This window comes from Xyrauchen texanus, chromosome 36 (assembly GCF_025860055.1).
Source record: "Xyrauchen texanus isolate HMW12.3.18 chromosome 36, RBS_HiC_50CHRs, whole genome shotgun sequence".
In the NCBI taxonomy this organism is placed as follows: domain Eukaryota; kingdom Metazoa; phylum Chordata; class Actinopteri; order Cypriniformes; family Catostomidae; genus Xyrauchen; species Xyrauchen texanus.
In genome coordinates this window covers 28,775,370-28,797,627 of record NC_068311.1, presented here as the reverse complement: position 1 = coordinate 28,797,627, position 22,258 = coordinate 28,775,370, and the positions used below count along the sequence as shown (strand labels likewise).

At 39.1% G+C, this 22,258-nt stretch overlaps 1 protein-coding gene across 1 annotated transcript in view; it reads right to left on the bottom strand.

The window, feature by feature from the left end:
* Positions 1-21,927, bottom strand: part of LOC127630056 (LHFPL tetraspan subfamily member 6 protein-like) — a 129,575-nt gene extending 107,648 nt beyond the window's left edge. Inside the window, exons 1-2 of the mRNA XM_052107462.1 lie at positions 21,640-21,927; positions 20,294-20,829 (exon numbers count right to left, since the gene is read on the bottom strand). Of these exons, the coding sequence (XP_051963422.1) occupies positions 20,294-20,678 (385 nt within the window). The 5' untranslated portion in view covers positions 20,679-20,829; positions 21,640-21,927. The remainder of the gene's footprint in view (positions 1-20,293; positions 20,830-21,639) is intronic.
* Between the last annotated feature and the right edge of the window lie 331 nt (positions 21,928-22,258).

Genomic DNA, 22,258 nt, shown 5'->3' with positions numbered 1-22,258 from the left:
CTGCCCAGTAGGAGAGGTTCACATGTGGCAAATACGTCACATGGGCTTACCAGCCACACATGGAAGTGGCGCGGTGGTAGGTCCTGCCTCAACGGGGAGGAGCTCTACAAACACATCGACCGGGGGGCAGAGGGAACTCTGCCCAAGGGAGATGCGGGTCCGCCGACAGGGGGTCCGTACTGCGGAAAATACATCGCAGGAGATATTGGAGTAATCAGACCCTGTGGAGCACCTGTTCCAGTACAGGCAAGTTGGTGGCTACAGCGGGTCTGGCTGCGAGGGCTAAGGAGGAAGGACACCCAAGGTCCATGACTTGTGGACTTAACTAGGGGAGTAGAGCGCATGTCTTCGGCTCAGGGGAGGGGAAAGGTGCTATCCGCAAGCGATACACCCGGCTAGCCATACCGTATTACCGAATTTTACTTGTTCGGTCCTGTCAAAACACGGAACGAGACCGGCTCAACACAGAGATTGTAAGAAGTCACGAAGGTATTGGATGTTGCCCAACCTGCCGCTCTGTAGATGTCATGGCCAATGTTCACGAGGATGCGACATTCCAGACGGGCACATCCTGGGCCTGGAAGGCCAATACAATGGCATCCACATTCCTGTAGGCAAGCCTCTGTTGGAGACAGCATTCCCTTTCCGCTGTCCACCAAAGCAGACAAAGAGCTGCTCAGAGTGCCTAAAGCTCTGCATGCGATCCAATTAGGTGTGCAAAGCACTCACCGGACACAGCAATGCTAAGGCTGGGTCTGCCTCCTCCCTGGGCAGCGCTTGTGGGTTCACTACCTGAAACCTAAAAAGGGGTCGTAGGAACCTTGAGTATGTTGCCCGATCGGGGTCTCAGGATGACGTGAGAGTCTGTCAGACCGGACTCCAGGCAAGGGTCGCTGACAGAGAAGGCTTGCAGAGCCCTAACCCTCTTGATGGAAGTGCGCGCAATCAGGAGGGCCATCTTCAAGGAGAGGGCCTTTAGTTCGACTGATTCTAGCGGCTCAAACAGGGCTCCCCGAAGGCTCTGAGAGGACAATGGAGAGATCCCATGATGTGTGCCAATGCATCTGTGCTGAGGAGGGCTTCCATCAGAGAGTACCAGAGTGGGCAGTGGGTGGAATCTCGGGAGGCGAACAGATCTATCTGTGCTCTGCCGAACCGAGCCAAAATCAGCTGGAACACCAGAGGGTGGAAACCCCACTCTCCGCTGAGTATTACCTTTCATGACAGCACGTCTGCTATGGTGTTTAGGTTGCCCGGCATATGGGTGGTGTGCCTCAGTCGACCTCAGTCGCTGTTGACTCCAAAGGAGGAGATGGGGGCTAGTTGCGACGAGAGCAAATGCCACCCTGGTGATTTATATACCCTACTGTTGCTGTGATGTCTGAGCGACTTAACACGTGCTTGCCGAGGATCAATGGCAGAAATCTGTACAGGGCAAGAAATACAGCCAGCAACTCTAGGCAGTTGATGTGCCAACCCATCCGGGGCCCCATCCAAGAGCCAGTGGCTGCATACCGATTGCACATGGTGCCCCAGCCCAACTGGGAGGCGTCCATAGTAACTACGACACATCTGGACACCTGCTGTAGGGGGACTCCTGCCCATAGAAAACAGAAGTCTGTCCAAGGGCTGAATAACTGATGGCAGGAAGGGGTGAGGGTCACAAGGTCTGTGCCGTGGCGCCATGGCCATCTCGGGACTTGAGTCTGAAATTACTGCTGAAGTGATATGCATCAACCCGAGCGGCGTGACTGTCGCTGAGTATGCCATATGACCCTAGAGCCTCTGAAATTGTTTCAGTGGAACCGCTGTGCCCGGTCTGAATATACTCAGGCAGTTCAAGGGCTAAGGCATGCAGGGCGGAGGCGGCCTGTCCAGCTGCGCTATAGGCCTTGGTCGCCAGAGACGACGTCAACCTACAGGCCTTGGAGGGGAGTGACGGTTGATCCTGCCAGGTGGGGGCGTTTTGGGGGCACAGGTGCACCGCCACTGCCTTATCCAGCGTGTCTGCTGAGACGCTCTCCGATGCAGTGCCGAAACTGTCATCCAGCTCGGGGGCTCCAAAAAAGACATCAGACTGGCCATAAGGTGAGCCGTTCTCATCTCGGAACTGAATGTGGGCAAACGAGCATGCTGGGAAATGGGTGGTCCGCGGAGATTTAGCAGGCAAAACCGTGCCCATTAAATTCCCAAAATCGCCTCCAGTTATTTGTTAACTTATTTGTTAACCTAAGTTACCTATACCTGTGGGTAGAAGGCGCGATGCAGGGGGCGGCTAGAATGGCTTACCCCCAGAAGAAGGAAAGTCGCGAAAGCAATGTTGCCATGGTCATGTTCTCACAGTGAGATCTCTGCCCAGACACGAGAGGCAGCGCCTAGGTTGTAGGTTTTACTCAACCACTCGGCTCGGAAGAAAAAATCTGCCTTTTATATCTTTATGTCCAGGGGAGGGGCATGCAAATTCTGTTTGCCAATTCTTATTGGCCTTTTTTCAAAGATAAGTGGTAACCGAGGCTCTCAAGGGAGACCCATAGTGTCATTACATCGACACAACGTTGAGTGAGTGACAGATGGGGAACTTAGGTTTTATATTTTATACCAATCTGTCCTTTGAAAATCTAATTTCCAATGTTTGTAGAATAACATTCTTCCACCTCAGAAATATTGCTGTTATAACACATGCTCTCTGTTGCTGATGCCGAAAAACTAATTAATGCGTTCATGACCTCAAGACTAGATTATTGTAATGCATTCCTGGGAGGGTGTCCAGTAAGTTCAATAAATAAACTTCAACTGGTTAAAAATGCAGCAGCTAGAGTGCTGACTAGAACCAAGAAATATTATCATATTAGACCCATTTTATCATCGTTACATTGGCTACCTGTTAAAATGTTGTTAACAAATTAAAAAGCTTTGAATGGTCTAGCTATGTAGTACTTAAGTGACCTTCTACTATGCTACATTCCATCACGCTCATTTCTGGCCTGTTAATAGTTCCTAAAATACAACCCCAATTTCGAAAAAGTTGGGACAATATGAAAAAACTAAAAGGGATGATTTGTAAATTATATTCACTATTATATTCTATATTGAAAGCACTATTTTGAAATAGTTTTTTTCCTTGTGAATTAAATTTTTTGAAAATGTACAGTAATTTCAAATCAGATGATTACAACACACTCCAAAAAAAATGGTGAGTGTAACATCACCATTTCTTCTAATAACACTTATTATTATTTTGGCAGTGGTGGCTCAGCGGTTAAGGCTGGGTTACTGACCAGAAGGTTAGAGGTTCAAGGCCCAGAACTCCCAAGATGCCACTGTGGGGCCCTTGACCCTATCTGCTCCAGGGGCATAGTATCATGGCTGAACCTTCACTCTGACCCGAGCTAAGCTGGGATATGTGAAAAAAAGAATTTCACTGCATATATGCAAAAAAACATTATGTATAATGTGTGACCATAATAAAGGCTTATTTTAAGTTTAAGTTTAGATAGTGGAATTTTCCCCCATTCATCCATTGTGTAAGTCTTTAGCTGCATAACTGTACGGGCTCTTCATTGCCATATGGTGTGCTTCATAATGCTTTCAATATAGCAAAGGGTGAATATAATTTACAAATCACTGCTTTTTGTTTTATTAGCATTTTTCATACTGTCCCAACTTTCATATCTCGAGTTTAGGCTAGATCCAGCTCTGTTCCTGCTTGGTGTCAGACTCCACTGCTATGTGTCTCTGAGTGATGATGACCAAATGCAGCTGGAGCAAGCCAGACATCACTACAGTCTATTACGATGAACTTCAGGAGATTAACTGATGCCAACTCCCACCATAAGACATGGGATACTTCATATGCCACAGCCTGAACTTATTTAGGATAGACCTCACCGAAATGACCGTGAACTGCGATGCACCTCACTGATCTCTGCCTGCATCACCTTGGTCTAATGATGGCCTACACTCTTAAAATGGAATATATATATATAAACTATCAATTATTTGCCAACAAAAGCCTTCATCAGCCAACTAACAAAGGACAATACATCTCTGTGAACTTCTGCCGTTATTCCTGGATGAACTTCAAAGACATTAGTCATTAATCATACCCTTCATAAAAAATCTTTGTATAACAATGGCCCTTAAAACATACTTAATTTACTCATTTTAAACCATGACTTGCACTGCGCACAAATAACTTATATTGGCATTATATTCATGCTGTTCAGCCAGAGGGGAACTGGCCCCCACAGTGAGTCTGGTTTCTCCCAAGGTTATTTTTCTCCATTAACCAACATCTTATGGAGTTTTGTGTTCCTTGCCACAGTCGCCTTCGGCATGCTCACAGGGGTTCTAAATACAATTATTATTAAATTATTTTTGTATTTATTTTTATCCACAATTTACAATCATATTTTATCAAACTACACAATGATGACTCTAAGAGTTTATAGATATTACAGTTTCATTTTCTGTTAATGCATGATTTTCTGTGATGCTTTTTTGAAATGATGTGTGTTGTGAAATGGCTATAAAAATAAAAAATGACTTGACTAATAAATTGTTTTATGTACTGAATATTAGTGTTTTTTTATCATATTGCAATCAGCTTTTACAAAACTCATGTTGTGCTTAAGAAAATCCCTTACTTACCGTAAAATTATTGTAGCACATAGCTTTTCATGGCTTACTGCTTTAAAACACTCCCATAGGCCCTGAATATTTCTGCCCACTGTGATTCATGGTAAATATGTCAATTACAGGTAAACCTCTTCTATATATCAACTTAAAGAGCTCTGAATTGTTTTAATGATTCACCTTCGCCTCAGACATTCACATTTCATTCAACCCGTGCAATTAAGTTCCATAAAAGAGAAGTTCCATGCTACATAAATCAGCTATGAATCATTTTCTCCACTACCGCTTCTTTCATTTTAAGGTTGGCTGTGCAATAACAATCCCCTTATGTCAGCACACTTTAATTTGTGGAGTGCTGAGTGTGAGGTCATCCAGCGGAGTGCCTTGTTTGGCCCTGTGCTGCTGAAAACAAGGACTTAACAAACCAAAGAGCTGAAATAACACTTCCTATCTGTCCTTTAGCAGAGCAGACTTCCAGTTTGACTCAAACAAATCTCTGCTGAAGCGGGACATTCCAAAACAAGCCACCTCTTTCTCTCTCTCTCTCTCTCTCTCTCTCTCTCTCTCTCTCTCTAAATTCACAAGCTCTCTCTGCCATTGCTCCAAATGTATTAAACAGTTGTGCAACTTTTGTGTGCGTTATTTCAGCGCAACCTGCATCTTAATCACTAACCACCCACAATACAGTTTAACCAGTTGCTAAATGTGCTGAAATAGTGCTGCACCTTGATTATTTAAAGTCATTGTCATTCTTTTTAGCGCAAACGTTTTGTGCAATTAGTGCAGAATTCAGGCAGTAAACAGATTTCTATTTACCCTCCTGAGGTCATATTCCATTTCCCTTTATGATTTGAAGTAGCACCTGATAACCATGTAAACAAAGCAATTTCATAGAACAGCAAATAGTTTGCCTAAAAATCTCTGTCCTCATAAGGGGACAGTGGGTCTATGTTTTGGAATTGTTCATTAATACCATGCAAAATGTCAGCTTTGTGTATCAAGTGTTTTTCTCTACTTTGGCAAAATAATCTTAATGTTCTCTCACTGCATTGTCAAACAAGTGGTAGACAGTGCTGTAGGACTTGAAAAATCAGAAATGAGCTTAATCAATTCTGAATCAAGGTAATGGTTATCAGAGTGCAATGGCTGCCAACCATGTTGAAATCAAATTAAATGAATACATTCTAAATCTATGTACTGTCCGACATAGTCGAATAACTGCCAATTAAGGCTGATCGGTACAAAATGACATCTGCAGCCTGGAAATGAACTCCTAATCTATGAATGCACTTGACTGCATAGAAAAGCTATAGACAGCTGTATTGCTGCCTTGCTACTTTATCAGTTAATGGTTTAACCTACAGCATTTTGTATGAATGCACTATTCTCCGAACAGTTTGAAAGGTACCTTATTTTCATACAACCTCCGTATCCAGCCTTCGAAGGCAGCATTTTCGAACGCAGCAATTGATTTCCAATGGTGAACACACTCATTGGGTCTTGGGTTTTTCATAAATAAAGTCCCAATGTCCTCGTAAGAGGACAACATGATTAAAAGTGTGCTCTCTCCCGATAAATCACTGAAATGTAAAATCAGGACTTCAGATGAAATCTGAATGGTCACTGTCTGCAACATAGTGTTCTAAATCAATAGATTTAATGGAATTTAATTTGCTAAACCTGAAATGCGTTCTGCACGGGCATGTTCATATATCTGTGAGGCAGCTAATGCTAGAATTGTCATGTGGGGTTACAATGCTGATATTTATTAGCCTCTTCGGGATACTTTGATTTTTTTACATGATTTAGCACTTATTGTCTGCACACCAGAGCAAAAGGGGAAAACACATAAGCTTACAGTGTATCAAGCCTTGAAACTTTGGAATTCTGTGTAACACTCTACCAGTCACATGAAATCATGCAGCGCAACGGATTCGAGATGTGTTTATAAAAAAAAATATTTTATCTTGACACGGTGTCTTAAAAATACGACAGTCTAGCTTGAGATGTTGAAAAATCCATGAGATGCCGCGCAATGTTCAAAGATGTACATCCAGCACGTTCAGATAGAAAAACAATTGGTAAAACAGCACAGACACATGCAAAAACACTTGTGAACAACCCCTAACTCGACCTATACTTGATAAACTGACCCAAACTGTCATGGTCATGTCAATTTGTCAGGTTGGGTTGTTGTCTGACAGGATCCTGACATCATCGGCCCATGTTCTGTCTAGTGTTTGTGCCCTGTCTTTGTGTTGAGCGCACGGGTCCGGGTGTGAGTTACCACCGTGCACTCTTCGGTAGTGTTTCGGTCATGCCGCTCTGTCAGGTTGGGGTTTGTTTTTGACGGCACCGTGGCATCACCGTTCCCTGTCAGTCTAGAGTGTTTCATGTACGTTATTTGTATGAGTGCACGGGTCTTGTTGTTAGTTACCGCCGTGCACTTTTCGGTCGGTCTTGTTCGTGTTCGGAGCAGCTGGCACTGTTCCTGCTTATTTTATTCCCCTCGTGTGTCGTGTCCTTGGCTGGATTGCTGAATGTAGTTTAATGAATTAGTGTAATCTGTAGTGATTGTTTGTGTGTTATCATTATAGAAAGCTGCTTGATGTGAAATACTTACCGCACACTCTCTGCCTAGTTGGTCCTGTCTCGTGTATCTGTTTGGTTGCCTGTCTCTGCCCGTGTGTCGGTTGTGTGATTGCCTTCCAGTCTCTGTTGTTCTCTGCACCTCACTACGCTTCAACGAAGGATTCCAACGAATCTGCTCCTGACTTCCACAATGCCCACACTCGCCTACGAACACACTATTCACAGATTTTCCCATTGCACGGCCATGGCATGCATGCATCCTCAAAATCCTACCCGCAACTGCAGCCGGTGCCATCCTCAGTCTTCGCCGGCACAGTGCAAGTTAATATTTATTGTTAATAAATCCTTTGAACTGTTCCTCTGCTCTTGGGTTTCTTTGTCTCGCTCTTGCTTTCTGACATGAACATTGACCAAAACCAGATGGTTTCTTAGGTCTTGTCAGGCTTGGGTCGAGTTGCAGGCCTCTATTGCACGTGTAAAATTGTCAAATTTTGGTATTTAAATACAGGCATGTCGAATGGTTCACTGAATAACGGGACGAGTACATCCCTAAAATTAACCCTAATATGAAAGCCTAGAGTCTCCTTATATGAGAACAGTCAGTTTTAAATGAATTTAAAGTATGTTTAAGGTACAGGGAAGCCAAAATTCAACATCCTCATATAAGGGGACGCTCAAGGTTAAAAGAGATGTTTATGTACATTTTCTATTGGTCATGACAGCAGTAATGAATCAAATGATGGAACAGACCAAACAGATGTGCTGTGAAGTTGAGAACACTTTAGTACTTTAAAGAGTCAATTCAGGTGTCTGGATAACAGGGGTGGAGTGATGCTGTATGCCAGATAATGGTAGTCTGCTTTATCTTTCACAATATAGCATTCAGAACCGACCCGCAAGATTGGAACCGCACAGTGCAAATTGCTTTCAGACATTTTTTACAATTTACATAAGAATGCATTTACACAAATTCTACTGGTCATATTTCATGAATTTCCCCCTCTACTCTACCCCCTCAGTGACCGAGCACTGTTGGAATGCTATTCTGAGATGCAGGTTGGTGCTGTTTTGGCGGCATGAGGGGGACCTAATTGAAATGTTTAGGAGAAGAGTGGAGGAAGTGAGAGGAAAGCGATGGGAGTAAACGACAGAAGAGAAAGACAAAAGCTCACAGTAGTTTTGGGTTCGAGTCCACCTTAGTCGAGTCTGAGTCAAGTCCGAGTCTTTAAACAATCGAGTCCGAGTCGAGTCCGAGTCCAAAAGGGGCTGAGTTGGACTCAAGACTGAGTCCATAATAGGCAGAGTCCAAATTAATCTGTTCATGAATCTGAATAAAAATTTTAACTCTAAACTCAACATAAATTTTAAGCTTATTTTAACCTTCACAACTAAGAAAAACTATTTGTCAATATATACAAATATGTAATGGACTGAACTGTACAATTTCCATGGTCTATTTTATATGTCATATTAGTTTAAATATCTCTAATACGTAGCATATTTGATTTTGTCTAGAAAGGGCTTTGCATAGTAACGTGTGTCTGATAAAACATTTGTTCTATTTAATAATTTGCTGAGTTGGGGAATGTACTTTTAAAAGTGTACTTACTTTATTGATGTTTCTGGATGATAGTGGCAGAGCACGTGTGGCGATCTCTTTCGCTAACACACATACAGCACGCGCGTGGGCGAGAGAAAGAAAGTACTTTGAAAGAGTGTGCACTGCTGCTCTCAGCCAGAATAATCACATGAAAGGACATATATGAGTGAAAACTGCTGTGCATTATCAAATAGTGCTAACTGTTGAGAGTCTTTATCATTATGAAGACAAAGTCAAATCCCAGACCATAGAGGCAATTTTGAAATTTTGCCAGATGATTTTTTCAGGTCTGAAAAATAAATGTATGGTCACCCTGTGTTGTATTATTGTTTGCTTGCTTGTTTGTCATTGCATCACAATTGCCTTAGACTAGGCTGGACTCTGAAAAAATATCCAGAGTCCAAAAGGCTTGAATCAAAGTCAAGTCCGAGTAAAAATGCATCCAAGTCCGTGACAAGTCCAAGTCCATTCATATTGGACTCGTGACTCGTGACTCGTGACTCAGACTCCAGTCCCAGTCCGTGTCCGAACTTGAGTACCCCAACTCCCTAGCTCACAGTAAAACAAAAATAAATGGAGAATAAGGAGTCCCAGTGCTGACACAAGGCCTGCAGCCCATCATCCCATTCAAACTCTACTTTCAAAAAGTCTATTTGAAACAACAGATATTTGGTTTTATACACCACAGAAACACCAGAGTGCTTCACACTCCCTGTGTCTCAATCATCTCCCTAGCTCCCTATGTCATGAATCAGTATATCATTAACATGAAATCAGGCACTGGTAAGGGTACTGATCCACTGAACATTGGGACACTTATGACCCAATCACGTTTCAGTGCACTGGAACAATTTTGCGAATGAGACAGCCCTAAAAATGGCTGACTCTCTAATCAGTGCCCTGACTATTGAACTAGGGAGCTGATTGAGACGCACCCACTGTGAATTCAACAGCAGGTTGAAATTTCTTCTTCAGTCTGTGCTTAAAGAGCAACATGCAGGTTGAATTTATAACTGAATTAATACTTTATATTGTCTGCAGAGGTCTTTTAAAAACACATATGTAGAAATTACTAATGAAATCTCATTTGATGTAGAGATTTTGATGAAAATGTGCTAGGCTCTGGAATAAGCCTTTCCCGCTATCAACGCGTCATATGACGTAGGGCGAGGCAAACAAAAGAGCTCGCGGTCAGCTCTCTCATTGTGGGTGTTGATGTAGTTAGAGCAGTAGTGAGAGACAGAAAGTTTTAGAGAAGCCATAATGGTAAATTATTGTGTTTGTGCTGGTTGCACGAATTCCAGCCTGTCAGGACATCGTGTCCATCATTTTCCTTCTAGGAAAAACAAGGCTTTTCGGTCTTGAGAGCGTTTTGTGCAGGTGAAGAGAGCAGACTTCACTGCCGTGTCTGTTACCACACACTCGGTCGTTTGTGGCGCACATTTCACTCCGGAGAATTATCGAACTGGAGATTTGTTGGAGTCTCGGATGGGATTTCGGAGTAAGGACCACGTGAGGCTGATTACTGATGCTGTTCCCTCGGTGCACTCGATGGAATCAAGTCCACCGTCAAAGTGTACACCGGATTTTGGCGCGGGCTGGACTGGAGGACAAAGTGCTAACGTTAGCAGACATTCTGTGCAGCGAAAACGATGACTTAGCAGAGTAAGTCTTACTTTTAATTATTTTAACTCTTAATTTGCTCATAATTATAGGCCTGTGGGCCATCAAAGGCATGTTCATCCACACCGGAGAACTCGGTTTCTTCATTCATATCCATTGTAACCTGAGCTTGAACTTGACCAGACTCCCTCGGCCATCGTCACTTCCGGTTAGTGCTTTATAGACGCGGAAGTTATTTTATCACAATTTATCTCAAAATATCGTTAATGGCTAAATATATATTACTCCAGTTCAGAAAATCTAGTTGTTTTATCATCAACATACACTATGCTATATAGGGGTGTCCAACCTGCATGTTGCTCTTTAATGAAAATCAAACCACTGCCCCCAGTGGCTGGAGCTGGTAGTATTGTTGACCAGTTTCAGTTTCGGGTTAAATGTCCTAAGAGTCGTGCCAAAAGTGAGTTGTATTTTAAGTGAATGATGTAATACATTTAACAGGAATGCATATTTTATTATTCCTACATCAGTGGAGTAAAAATGTTTTGAGGTTGTTCGTTCAACATCTGATCAGTAGCAGAGCTAAATGTGTTTACACTTTAATTGATGCAATAATTTCTGATGGGGAATGGCTCTTGTCAGTATTTTGACTGAACAGGATTCATTTCAGGGTACATGAACTTTCTGAAGCAACATGTTGATTTCTAGTGTGATCATGTGAGCAAAAACTTGTTTACCGAAATGGACTTCCACTGGAAGTCTATAGGGCAAGGCATTCTGCAGGTTTAAAAGAAACATGCAGACCAGATTCCTTTAACAGTAAAAATGATCACAGTGTTTTGAGTAGCTTATTTCAAGCAAACTAATTTCCTAGCACTGAGCTAAAGTTCAAACCTGTGGGTGTCTTCAGACTAATTTAAATAATTTATAGAGAGGTCTACTAATATATAGATAACTCTTAATGATAAACCTGTCTGGCTCAAACATGATGAGAATGTGATCAAACCATTAATTGATTCTATATTAAATGTTCTGATATGTTATACTCTCGTCACTTTAATATCTGGACTAAATTTAGGAATAATGGGCGATTACAGTTTTAGATACAAATCAAAGTTTATATTCAAGTATACTATCTCTTAAAGGGGACATGATAATCAAATTGTCCTTGATCTTTTGAAGGGGTCATTGTTTGTACTATAAAAACATACTGTAAGTTTCAGAACTCAAAACTTCCACCTCACTGCAAAAAGAGCATCTGTTGAAACCCAGCTGCCAAAAGAACTTGTTCTCTACTTCCTCCACATTGAGATGTCACACTGTGGTAGACATTTGCATCTTACTACCTCCACAACAACAACACAACAACGCCTACTTTATTTTTAATCACTCCCAAAACTCGCCCAGCAGCCGGGAGCAGAGTGACAGCAAAGAGAGAGCAGGTCAGTCAAGACCTGAGAGCCAATCATAATGGTACGTTCACATACAATGCGTAGGGCCCATTTCGTGCACCGGGATTACATACAAAGTCAATGCAAAGACACCACTGAAGCAGATGGCACGACTTGAACACGTGAATGAATTGCGAAGTTGAAATTTTTCACCTCCGCATGACGCATTGTCACGAAACCTATCAGCATTGAGATTGTCCGGATGTCACTGACGTACTGACGTACTGACATAGTAGCAGAAGAAATCTGGAAAAATGTATGTGACAAGCGTCACATACATTTTCAAGTAGACACACATATTGAAAATATGCGTGTCTACTTGATTTCAGCTATCGCTTGTACTTTACTATGAACCAAGTCGTAGAAGCCCCTCTTCCTGTCCTTTTCTGGAAGAGAAGGGGGAATACTCGCGGGTACATTTTCACATAACAGAATGGAATTAATACATTATCACATTATAAACTTTAACTCAAATATGACTCAGTATATTTTGACTGTTCCAAACAAATCAACTATTCAATACAAGTTACTCAGCACCATTCAAAGAGTACACAGCAGTTCATCATTGTTTGAATCATAAAAGCATGTAACAATGAATCACTTTATGTTATTCAGACTGCAAATAAAGAAAGTATCACAGGGGATGTCAGACGGACAGATAAATCTATAGTCGAGGAAAGATTAGGATAAAATCTGTCTGTTCATATGAACAATTCACTCAAGATTTTTCCCAATGACTCATCTGTTTGAAAAAAATCTAATAAAAAGTATTTTAGCTTAAGGATGTGTTGTACCACAAAGTAGGAAGCGCTTGGTTATTTGATCCCTAACAAAAAGTGCTGTGGTGGTACCATGGTACGGTGATGGGTTTCAAATGTTAATACATGGTACTTTGCTATATAACATGGTACTGAATGACAATATTCATATATCATGGTATTTACATGGTCCTTGAAGGTACTTCAAAGTATAGGATACTTCAAAGAATACTTCAAATATTTGGACATTATAAAGATAGACCACACAGGATATTTCAAATGAAAGGAGTGCCATATAAAAATCAAGGATTCAATTTATTAATAACAAATAATAATTATTATACAAATGTAAAAATAAATAGCCTTTTTTTTTTTATAATATAGCATAAAATGTTCATCAAATATAACTATTAAATTACATTTTAAATATAAAAATAGAAGACAGGCATGCTGTCAAGTAAATTTACTGTGGTGAGTAAATGATTAGAGAATTTCCATTTTAGGGTGAACTATCCCTGTAAAGAAATAGTTCACCCAAAAATGAAAATTGTGTTATTATTTACTCACCCTCATGCCATTCCAGATGTGTGAGTTTTTCTTCTACTGAACAAAAAACATATATTTTTAGAAGAATATTTCCTCTTTGTAGGTCCATATGCAAGTGAATGGTAGCCAGAACTTTGAAGGAGCAAAAAGTACATAAAGGCAGCATAAAAGTAATCCATACTCCAGAGGTTAAATCAGAAACTATTTAGCATAGACAGGCAACTTCTGTTCAAATGAACGGGAGAAATTGGACTGTCCAACAGTCTGTCCCGCTTTACAAGTAAAAGAGCCAATCACCATTTAGATACAAACATCACCTGTCAATCAACCCAAAAATGTGCATGCACATTAGATATACAAGCCGGGTAAATTGCATTTTTTTAGCGTAATCTGGGGTAAAGAAGCATAATTTATGAGACCGGTGTTGTCAGATTTTACTGCTAATTTGAAATATGTTCCTTGGTCGTAATCTTGACCAACCATTTTGGAGATTTTGGCCTTTCCCCATTCAAGTAGAGAGAAGCTGCACTTTCATGACTCTTCATGACTCATATCTTCAGAAGTACTATGACAGATAATGGTAAGAAAAAGATTAATATTCAATTCCTTTTTTTTACTCTCAGTCTCCATTTTCACTTTCACATTCTTCTTTCGTTTTGTCACCTGCTGGGCAGAGAGGAGAATTTATAGTAAAAAAAAAAAAAAAAGGACTTAAATATTGATCTGTTTCTCACCCATACATATCATATCACTTCTGAAGATATGGATTTAACCACTGGAGTCGTTTGGATTGCTTTTATGCTGCCTTTATGTGCTTCTTATAACTTCAAATTTCTAGCCACAATTCACTTGCATTTTATGGACCTACAGAGCTGAGATATTTTTTCGTTCAGCAGAAGATAGAAAGAGATACACATTTGGGATTTTTAGGTGAACAATCCCTTTTAAGGAGCATTTACCAATTAATTTGCAAATGGAGTTAAAAAGCATCATCAGATTTTTAATAACACGGAAACAACCAATGAACTTATGACTGAATTTTAAGTCTAAGAATTTTAAGTGTAAGACAAGCCCTTTTGATGCACTATGGATTTCAGCAAAGGCAAATGCTGTCAATATATTGATAACTGATAAGTGACGCTTATAGCCTTCCAAATAGTTTCAATTTGTAAAATAACTTCAAGGAATTTCTGAACACCATTCATTTTTTTATTCATTTTTGAAATAAAGGTGAAATGAAATGGTCTAATTCTGGAATTTATTGCAGTAAATTGTATTCTCTGTGCAATTACAGGGGAAAACATCACCCAAACAGACTTTTGAACAAGAGGGCAAGAGGAGGTTACTAATCAAAGAAGTTTTTGGTCACACATAAAGGGCTTATCAGACTCATTATCAGTGAAACGGGAATGAGATGAATCATTGTGAACCGCAGGGAGGTGCTGTCTGTGCCAAAGCCCCATTCCTCAGAGTCCTGGCAGCCAGACAGCACTCATCAACACTCCACAATAGAAATGAAAGGGATTCAATTGGCAGATACAGCCGCGGTCCAGTGATTTAACAGCAGGGCACTGTTCGCTTTCTATTTCGCTCTGGATCCCTCACCATACTCTTAACCCATGTCTGGTGCTTTTCATGTCTGTCGATCCCTGTTTCACTCTTGTACTGTCCCACATACTTCAATTTAACACCACGCTTAAAATCATCCAGCTATTTCAAAGTCGAGAGTTTTACTGCTGCTCTAAAATGCTCTTTTAACTTTCTAACACTTACACTGCATTTGGAAATTCTGATCATGCTCTACTCTCTTCACTTACAAAAATGCACCAGGGTTTTTGGATCTATTGTAATATTGTATACTATTATTTGAAGTACATTTTATTCCCATCTAAATAACATGGCAATACCATGTTTTTATGACATGTACCATGCTTTTCCCAAAGTTTTGCCACGGTATTCTTTAAAGTACATTTTATTTACTCTAATACCCATGATAATACCATGGTATTCTTTGAAATGCTACTTCATTCATCTAAATACCATGGTAACACCATGTTTTTGGACATGTATCATGGTATTCTTTGGCATACATTTAATTACAATATAAACACCATGGTAAAACCCTGGTTTTCAGTAACATATCAGTAACCTTATAAAAGCTGTTTTATTCTACATGGAGAGGGTCCACACATGGGGGCTGCCATGTTAGAATCACATGACCAGCCGAATACTACTCACTTAATCTCAGTAAACGTCCTGTTATTTGACACATTCCCTCATTGATAAAAGTAGTCATGGCTGACTGTGAATACTACATTTCTGCAGTGGCATCTGAAACTGAAAACTATTGATTAAAATGATGCTGCATCCAAGCCACTATGTGTCAATATAAGTCCAAGATGACACAAAGACAAAAGTTACTGAGTGCACTTTTAAGGCAATGACACTACAAGGTTCTTATTAGAAAGAGGTTGGGATGTTAACCACGTCACCACGTCAGATCTCACCATTAAATATCTTTGTACTTTGTAATACATTATACATTTGTCCTACTATGCTTTTGGACATGTATCATGGTATTATTTGACTACCTTACATTCCCATCTAAATACAACGGTAATAACATCATTTTTGGACAAGTATAATGGTAGTACCATGGTTTTTTTTGGACATGTATCACACTATGCACCATGTTTGAACATGATAATATCATGGCATTCCTTTAAGTACCTTTCATTACATCTAACTGTTTGTTATTTATGATATGGTATTATCTAAATACCAAATTAAATATGGACATTGAATATGGCAATCATTCTGCACCATGGTATTGCCACAGGAAACCATCACTGCATCTCCATCACTGAATCACCCACCTAGAACCCTAAACCCCTCTATACTACTATTAGACTGAAGTACCCCATTTCTGACTTTCACAGTATCAGAGATATCTATATAGATACAAAATGATTGCTCAGTCCTACTTACTGTAGTTAATCTAAGAACCAACAAAAACACTACACCAGTTTCAGAATAAATTATGACTAATTGTCAACTTCAATAGTTTGTGAGTGAAAAACTGCTGATATAGAGCATGTCATTTGCTTACATCAGCCACAGCATTAGTAAGACTAGATGAAGGCAGTGCTATTGGCAACATAACAAAACTGATGCGTTCAGCAGCCCTGTAACCTCCTTGTGTCTCTCTCTCTTAAGTCACTTCCCACTGTCTCTTAGTTAAAAGTGACAATGGACACATCAACTGTTTGCCATGAACTTGCACCTGGATAGCTGACTGCAGATCAGGTAGAAACGGCCATGACATAGTTGATTTATACATAAAGACACCATGCAAAAAAATGTTTTCAAGTAATCGTAAAAAAGCAATTCATGTGTTAAAAATCTAAATTAACTGGTTTATTTTGAGTAACACATATTTCAGTTTGACTAAATCACCCTGACTGCCTTGGGTTACACCAACAAAAGTAATTTGTGAGGGTTAGACCAGGTAGAAATAGCTTCTTAAAGTAACAACGGCACATTTTCAATTTTTAGGCAGCTTTATAATGAACAAAACAATATTTGCAACCCATTTTACATCCACAATCTGTTCAGAGTGAAATAGGACATTCAACGAGAAAACAAATGTAGGGTGAGACTTGATTTTATCCGTCAGAATCAGAGTTGATTGTGAAAAATTGGCGTTACGTTTCAAAATGGAGTGGAAGGTGTGACATGTAAGAGGGATTGGTGATGTAGGCTGAAAAGGAAAGTAATTCTATATGTGGGGCAATTTATTACATTTTGATAAAGAAATGAGTATGTCTTTTTTTTTATTAATGTGATAGTTCAACCAAAAATAAAAATGCCCTTATCATTTACTCACCCTCATGCCGTCCCAGATGTGTATGACTTTCTTAACACAAACAAGGATTTTTAGAAGAATATCTCAGCTCTGTAGGTCCATACAATGCAAGTAAATGGTGATCAGAACATTGAAGGACCAAAAATCACATTAAGGCAGCATAAAAGTAATCCACAAGACTCAGTGGTTTAATATAAGTCTTCAGAGGTGATATGATAGGTGTGGATGAGAAACAGATCAATATTGAAGATCTTTTTTACTATAAATATCCACTTTCACTTACACATTCTGAGAGTGAAAATGAATATTTAGAGTAAAAACAAGGATTGAAATATAGATCTGTTTCTTACCAAAAGTGATTGCATCACTTAATATGAAATATATTAAATCACTGGAGTCATATGGATTACTTCTATGTGGCCTTTATGTGATTTTTGGATTTGAAAGTTCTATTGTATGGACCTACAGAGCTGAGATATTGTTCTAAAAATCTTTGATTCAGCAGAAGAAAGAAAGTCATACACATCTGGGATGGCATGAGGGCGAGTAAATGGGAGAATATTCATTTTTGGATGAACTATCCCTTTAACTGCAGCACGGCATACATCAGTAGAGTGTCGGTCGTATCACCGGAAGAGCAAGTTATGACATTTTGATAAAACAAGGTCAAATTTTGTTTTTAAATAGCAAATATATATATAAATTGTTCACAATTATACCAGCAACATGTATTCAATTAAATAAATAGGGTCAATTTTGTTTTCACGTCAACTTTAATGAACTTAAAATGACTTAAAAACGAACTGTGCATAATAAGACCATGAACGTTTATTAAGTAAGCAAATCAATTTTGAGTCAATTTTGATATAATATTGACTTCAAAAAAGCCTTATTAGTATTTTGTATGGGAGTTTGCATTTACTCTGAGCTAATGAGAATAAAGTTGAGCGTGTGTCTCTTAGAATGAAGCAATAGAGAAAAATGGGTTCAGCTAGTGAAGATAAATGTAAAACATCAGCTATCCAAAACTTAACCTTAGACCGTTTTTCATTTAGAACCAAAGAAATGAAACTTTCTCAGAAAACACATGCAGTATTTGTTTCACCTTCTTTTGTCACCCGCAAGGCCTTCAGAGCAGCAAATAAAAGGCACCTTGCTGGCTAGAACTACACAAAATGAGTTTGGAATTACAGTCCCCCTACTTCAGTGTAAACTCAATCAAGTTCCCTTCACTCTCTCCTATTGAGGCAAAGGCACCCTGAATAACACTGCCTGGAATCAGTGTTCATTGAACTAGAGAGAAAAGGGAAAGATGCTTGAACGTGATGACCTTTCCATTTGAATAGACACAATGACTTCTGGTAATGTAAGAATGGCCAATATGTGACAATAATATAACAATCAATAAAAATCCTGATATATGCTTGTTGATTTGATGACATCATTTTACACTATATCACATGTATAAAAAGTCTCAATACACTTAAGTTAACATGTAGCATGGAAATATAACATTTAAAGTAATCTGTCGTTACAAACCTCTTTATGATGACTGTAATGTAATTATTTCAATGACCAAACTAATTTAGAAACTTATATACACTTACAAATGGATTACATATAACACTTCAGGTTGCCAAATACATACCACCAATAAACTGAGGTATGTAATCTTTTGTTTTAATTACTTAAATACTATCTACACACTATTTAACATTCATAAAATATTTGTAATACACTTGTAAAGCTGTTATAAAGCTCTTATAACACTTCAGGATAAATTATGCAGTTATTGTAATGAACATATAGACTTTTGCTAGAGCACGTTTATACTATACTCCCACAATTGTAAAGCAGTTATAAAGGTATTATAAAGGTGTTATAAAGCTGTATTAACATTATTGTAATGATACAGATATAATAATGGCTAATAATTAAGTTAAATGCCTATGCACTTTATAGAGCATACGTATCATTCTTGTAATCATACAGCTGTAATAATGGATAGTAAAAAAGGCTAATAATTAAGTTAAAGACATATACACTTCATTGAGCACTCATTTTCACTACACTGCCATACTTGTAAAGCTATTATAAAGGTGTTGTATAAAACTGTATATATACACAAATCTGATCCCTATATCTTATATAATTGTATGTATATAACTGTATATATCTAACACTTGGTCAAACTTGATTTTAGAGATCAGAAATTAGACTGAAATGAATGAAAAATGATTACACCTGTAATTGTACAAGTGTACATTATAAAGTATTTATTAAGAGTTTATTGGCTAATTACTTATTCTTGCTTTATAGCCCCTTTACATTTGCCTGTGTCATAACAATGAGTTTATTAGCTAAAAACACAAACAAAAACATATCAGTAGCTAGTATAATGCAAATGACATCCTTTATAAGTTCTCAGTACTCTGTGTGAATGTGTGGCCCATAAGTATAAAATACATGTAGAATGCATATAGTGTTTCAACAAAGCAGGGAAGGTTACGTTGGTGTTTTTGGGACTCTAAATAAACACAATAATCATGCTGATGCCCCTATACTGCATGCTAGTATTTAATTAGATGTGCAAATAGAATCTAATACTATCTGCACATATTGCAAAGAAGATGCTTTTTGTGGCTATTTAAACTAAGCAACAAACGTCTCTGCCTTCTATATTTATTTTATACTTATAAATTGCACATTCACACATTGTAATGAGAACCTATAAAGGATGTATTTTGCACCTTCCTAGCTATTGGAACCTTTTGTTTTTACCTAATAATTTCATTGTTAGGAAAAAATAAATGAAAAGAGGCTATTTGGCAAGGGTAAGAAATCAGCGAACAAAGGCTTAATAAATATCTTATCATTCTAAACAAGTCCGTAACTAGTCCTTTACAAGTCCATTTATTAGTCATGAATTACTGTCTAATTTCTGATCCCTAAAATAAAGTGTTAACATAGTTTTAGCTGTAATAACACTTCATATGTGTAATATTGCTGTTATAACACATCACATGTGTTATAACGTTGTTATAACATGTTATGATGTAGATATTGTAACAGCATAATTTAGTTGAAGACCAATACACTTTTAAAAGCACATGTTTGCACTACACTTTCACACTTGTAAAGCTGTTATAAAGCTGTTATAGCAGCCCCATTAAACTTATTGCATATAAATGTAAAATTTTCCGGTTGACAAAGTATCACTTACCTCCAACAAACTGTAAACCCCCGGCTGCGCGTCCGATGGTTCTGGATATTAGGTCTGATATGCAGCAGCCCATGAGCGCTGTCAGCGAAACCAGCAGAAGCAGACCACATCCGATCCCTGTCAGTATTGTACAGATTTGCCACTCCATGCTCGGAATGCCCTGAAAGTTTGCATAGCGCCCACACTGCTCCAGCATGACAGTGGCCTGCCTCTCTTCATCCCGGACAGGATACGAGCACCTCCGGAAAGTGCCGAAAGACACCGGCTTATCCATCTGAGTGCCCAGCAGCCAGTACGGCATAAAAAAGCCCACACATGAGGCTGCTGTGCTCAGCAGGGACACCAGAGTCCAGATCATCCCTGTACATGTTAGGCTGGAAGCCATGCTGGATAAATTGCTTTAGATATTGGACACACCTCCAAAGAGTCCTTGGAAAAAGAGAATGTTACAAAATATAATTCCTATTTACTTGTTTGAAAAGGATGTCTATCTCCATAAAGTCTTGACCATGGTTCACTGTCCAGGGTCCTGTCACCTGAGGAAGAAACAAAACTGTCATCTGAATCCAAACAATGTTAAACAAACTTTATAAATACTTTAATCAATAAGACATTAACAAACATTATTTAATGCATAGAGTGCCCCAAAAAAGTAGTTGGACAGATAAGTCTCACTTAGGCCTAAAGTATGAATTTCATTGCATTTAATAACAAAATATAAGAGGCATCTGCAACCAAATGATGCTAGACCGTTTCTCAAAGCTTTTCTAGCCATTTTAATAGGGAGGAAAACATGTTGATTTTAGTATGTATGAAGTTTACACAGGTGTCCTATAAGTTCATCACATTAATTATGAACAGCCATATGTACACTTTTGCTATTTAAAACCTAGCAGAAGTGTTTGTCGATTATAAATGTACATTAACTAATAGCTAGTGTTAAGAATTATGTAATATAATACTGTTTGGAAATAATATTAATGTGAGTTATTTCAAAGGTTGTTCACACAAGACGCGTTCTTGCGCTCAAAAACGCATGACGGAGCGCAACGGAACACAATAGAGCGCGGGGGTCTCGAGACACAGAGAGGGGATCTAACTTACATCTAATATTTACACAAAAGATAACCAACGTGAAATGGAAAGAAAGGGAAAGAAAAGAAATGAAAAGAAAAGAAGAAAAACAAACAGCCTGTCTTGCAAAGCTCTTGAATAGGCTGATCATCTACAATAGGCAGTGATGTATGCTTGACAGCCCTGCATATGAACTCCTGCCATGCAAATGAGAAGCATGCAGTCATGCAATGCACACTATGACCAGAAAAGCATCGTATCTAATAACTTACATCGATATCTCCTATCTAATGTGTTAATTCAAACTCAGGTCCAGCTGCATGGGACCGTCGACAAAAAAATAAACTTTGTCAGGCGAAGTGGGACCAACTGGGGGTATATGCACACGTATGACAAGCCTTTAATTCCTTTAATTCCTGATGTCCTATAATGAGGTCCCCTTGTCTCTTTCTGTTTAGTCCACTGTTACTCCTGATGAAAAACGGTGAAGTAATCCCACTATGTTTAATAAGAGACGCAAAACATTCGTCCGCGTCCTTTCATAGAGTGCAGCGCGAGCAGCAGTCCGACGGTGAGTGAATGAGTGTGATACTGTGCGCTTCACTCACTGTAGTCTCCGCCCACAGCTGCTCCTGCACTCTTTCTAATGCCTTTCAAACCGGGGCTAGTTGTCAGTCTTTACTCCACTGAATAGTTCCCGAGGTTTATTTTTAAAAGTCAATTTCTGTAGGCGCACACCTTAAAAGGATAACAACTCTGTCGTTATTTTATCACCTTTATGTTGTTCCAAACCACACTTTCTTCTCTGGAAAAATTGAAAATGAAATGCGAAAGGACAATAAAGATACTGTAATAGCAATGGTGTATCCAAAGCGAATGGTGACCAAAACT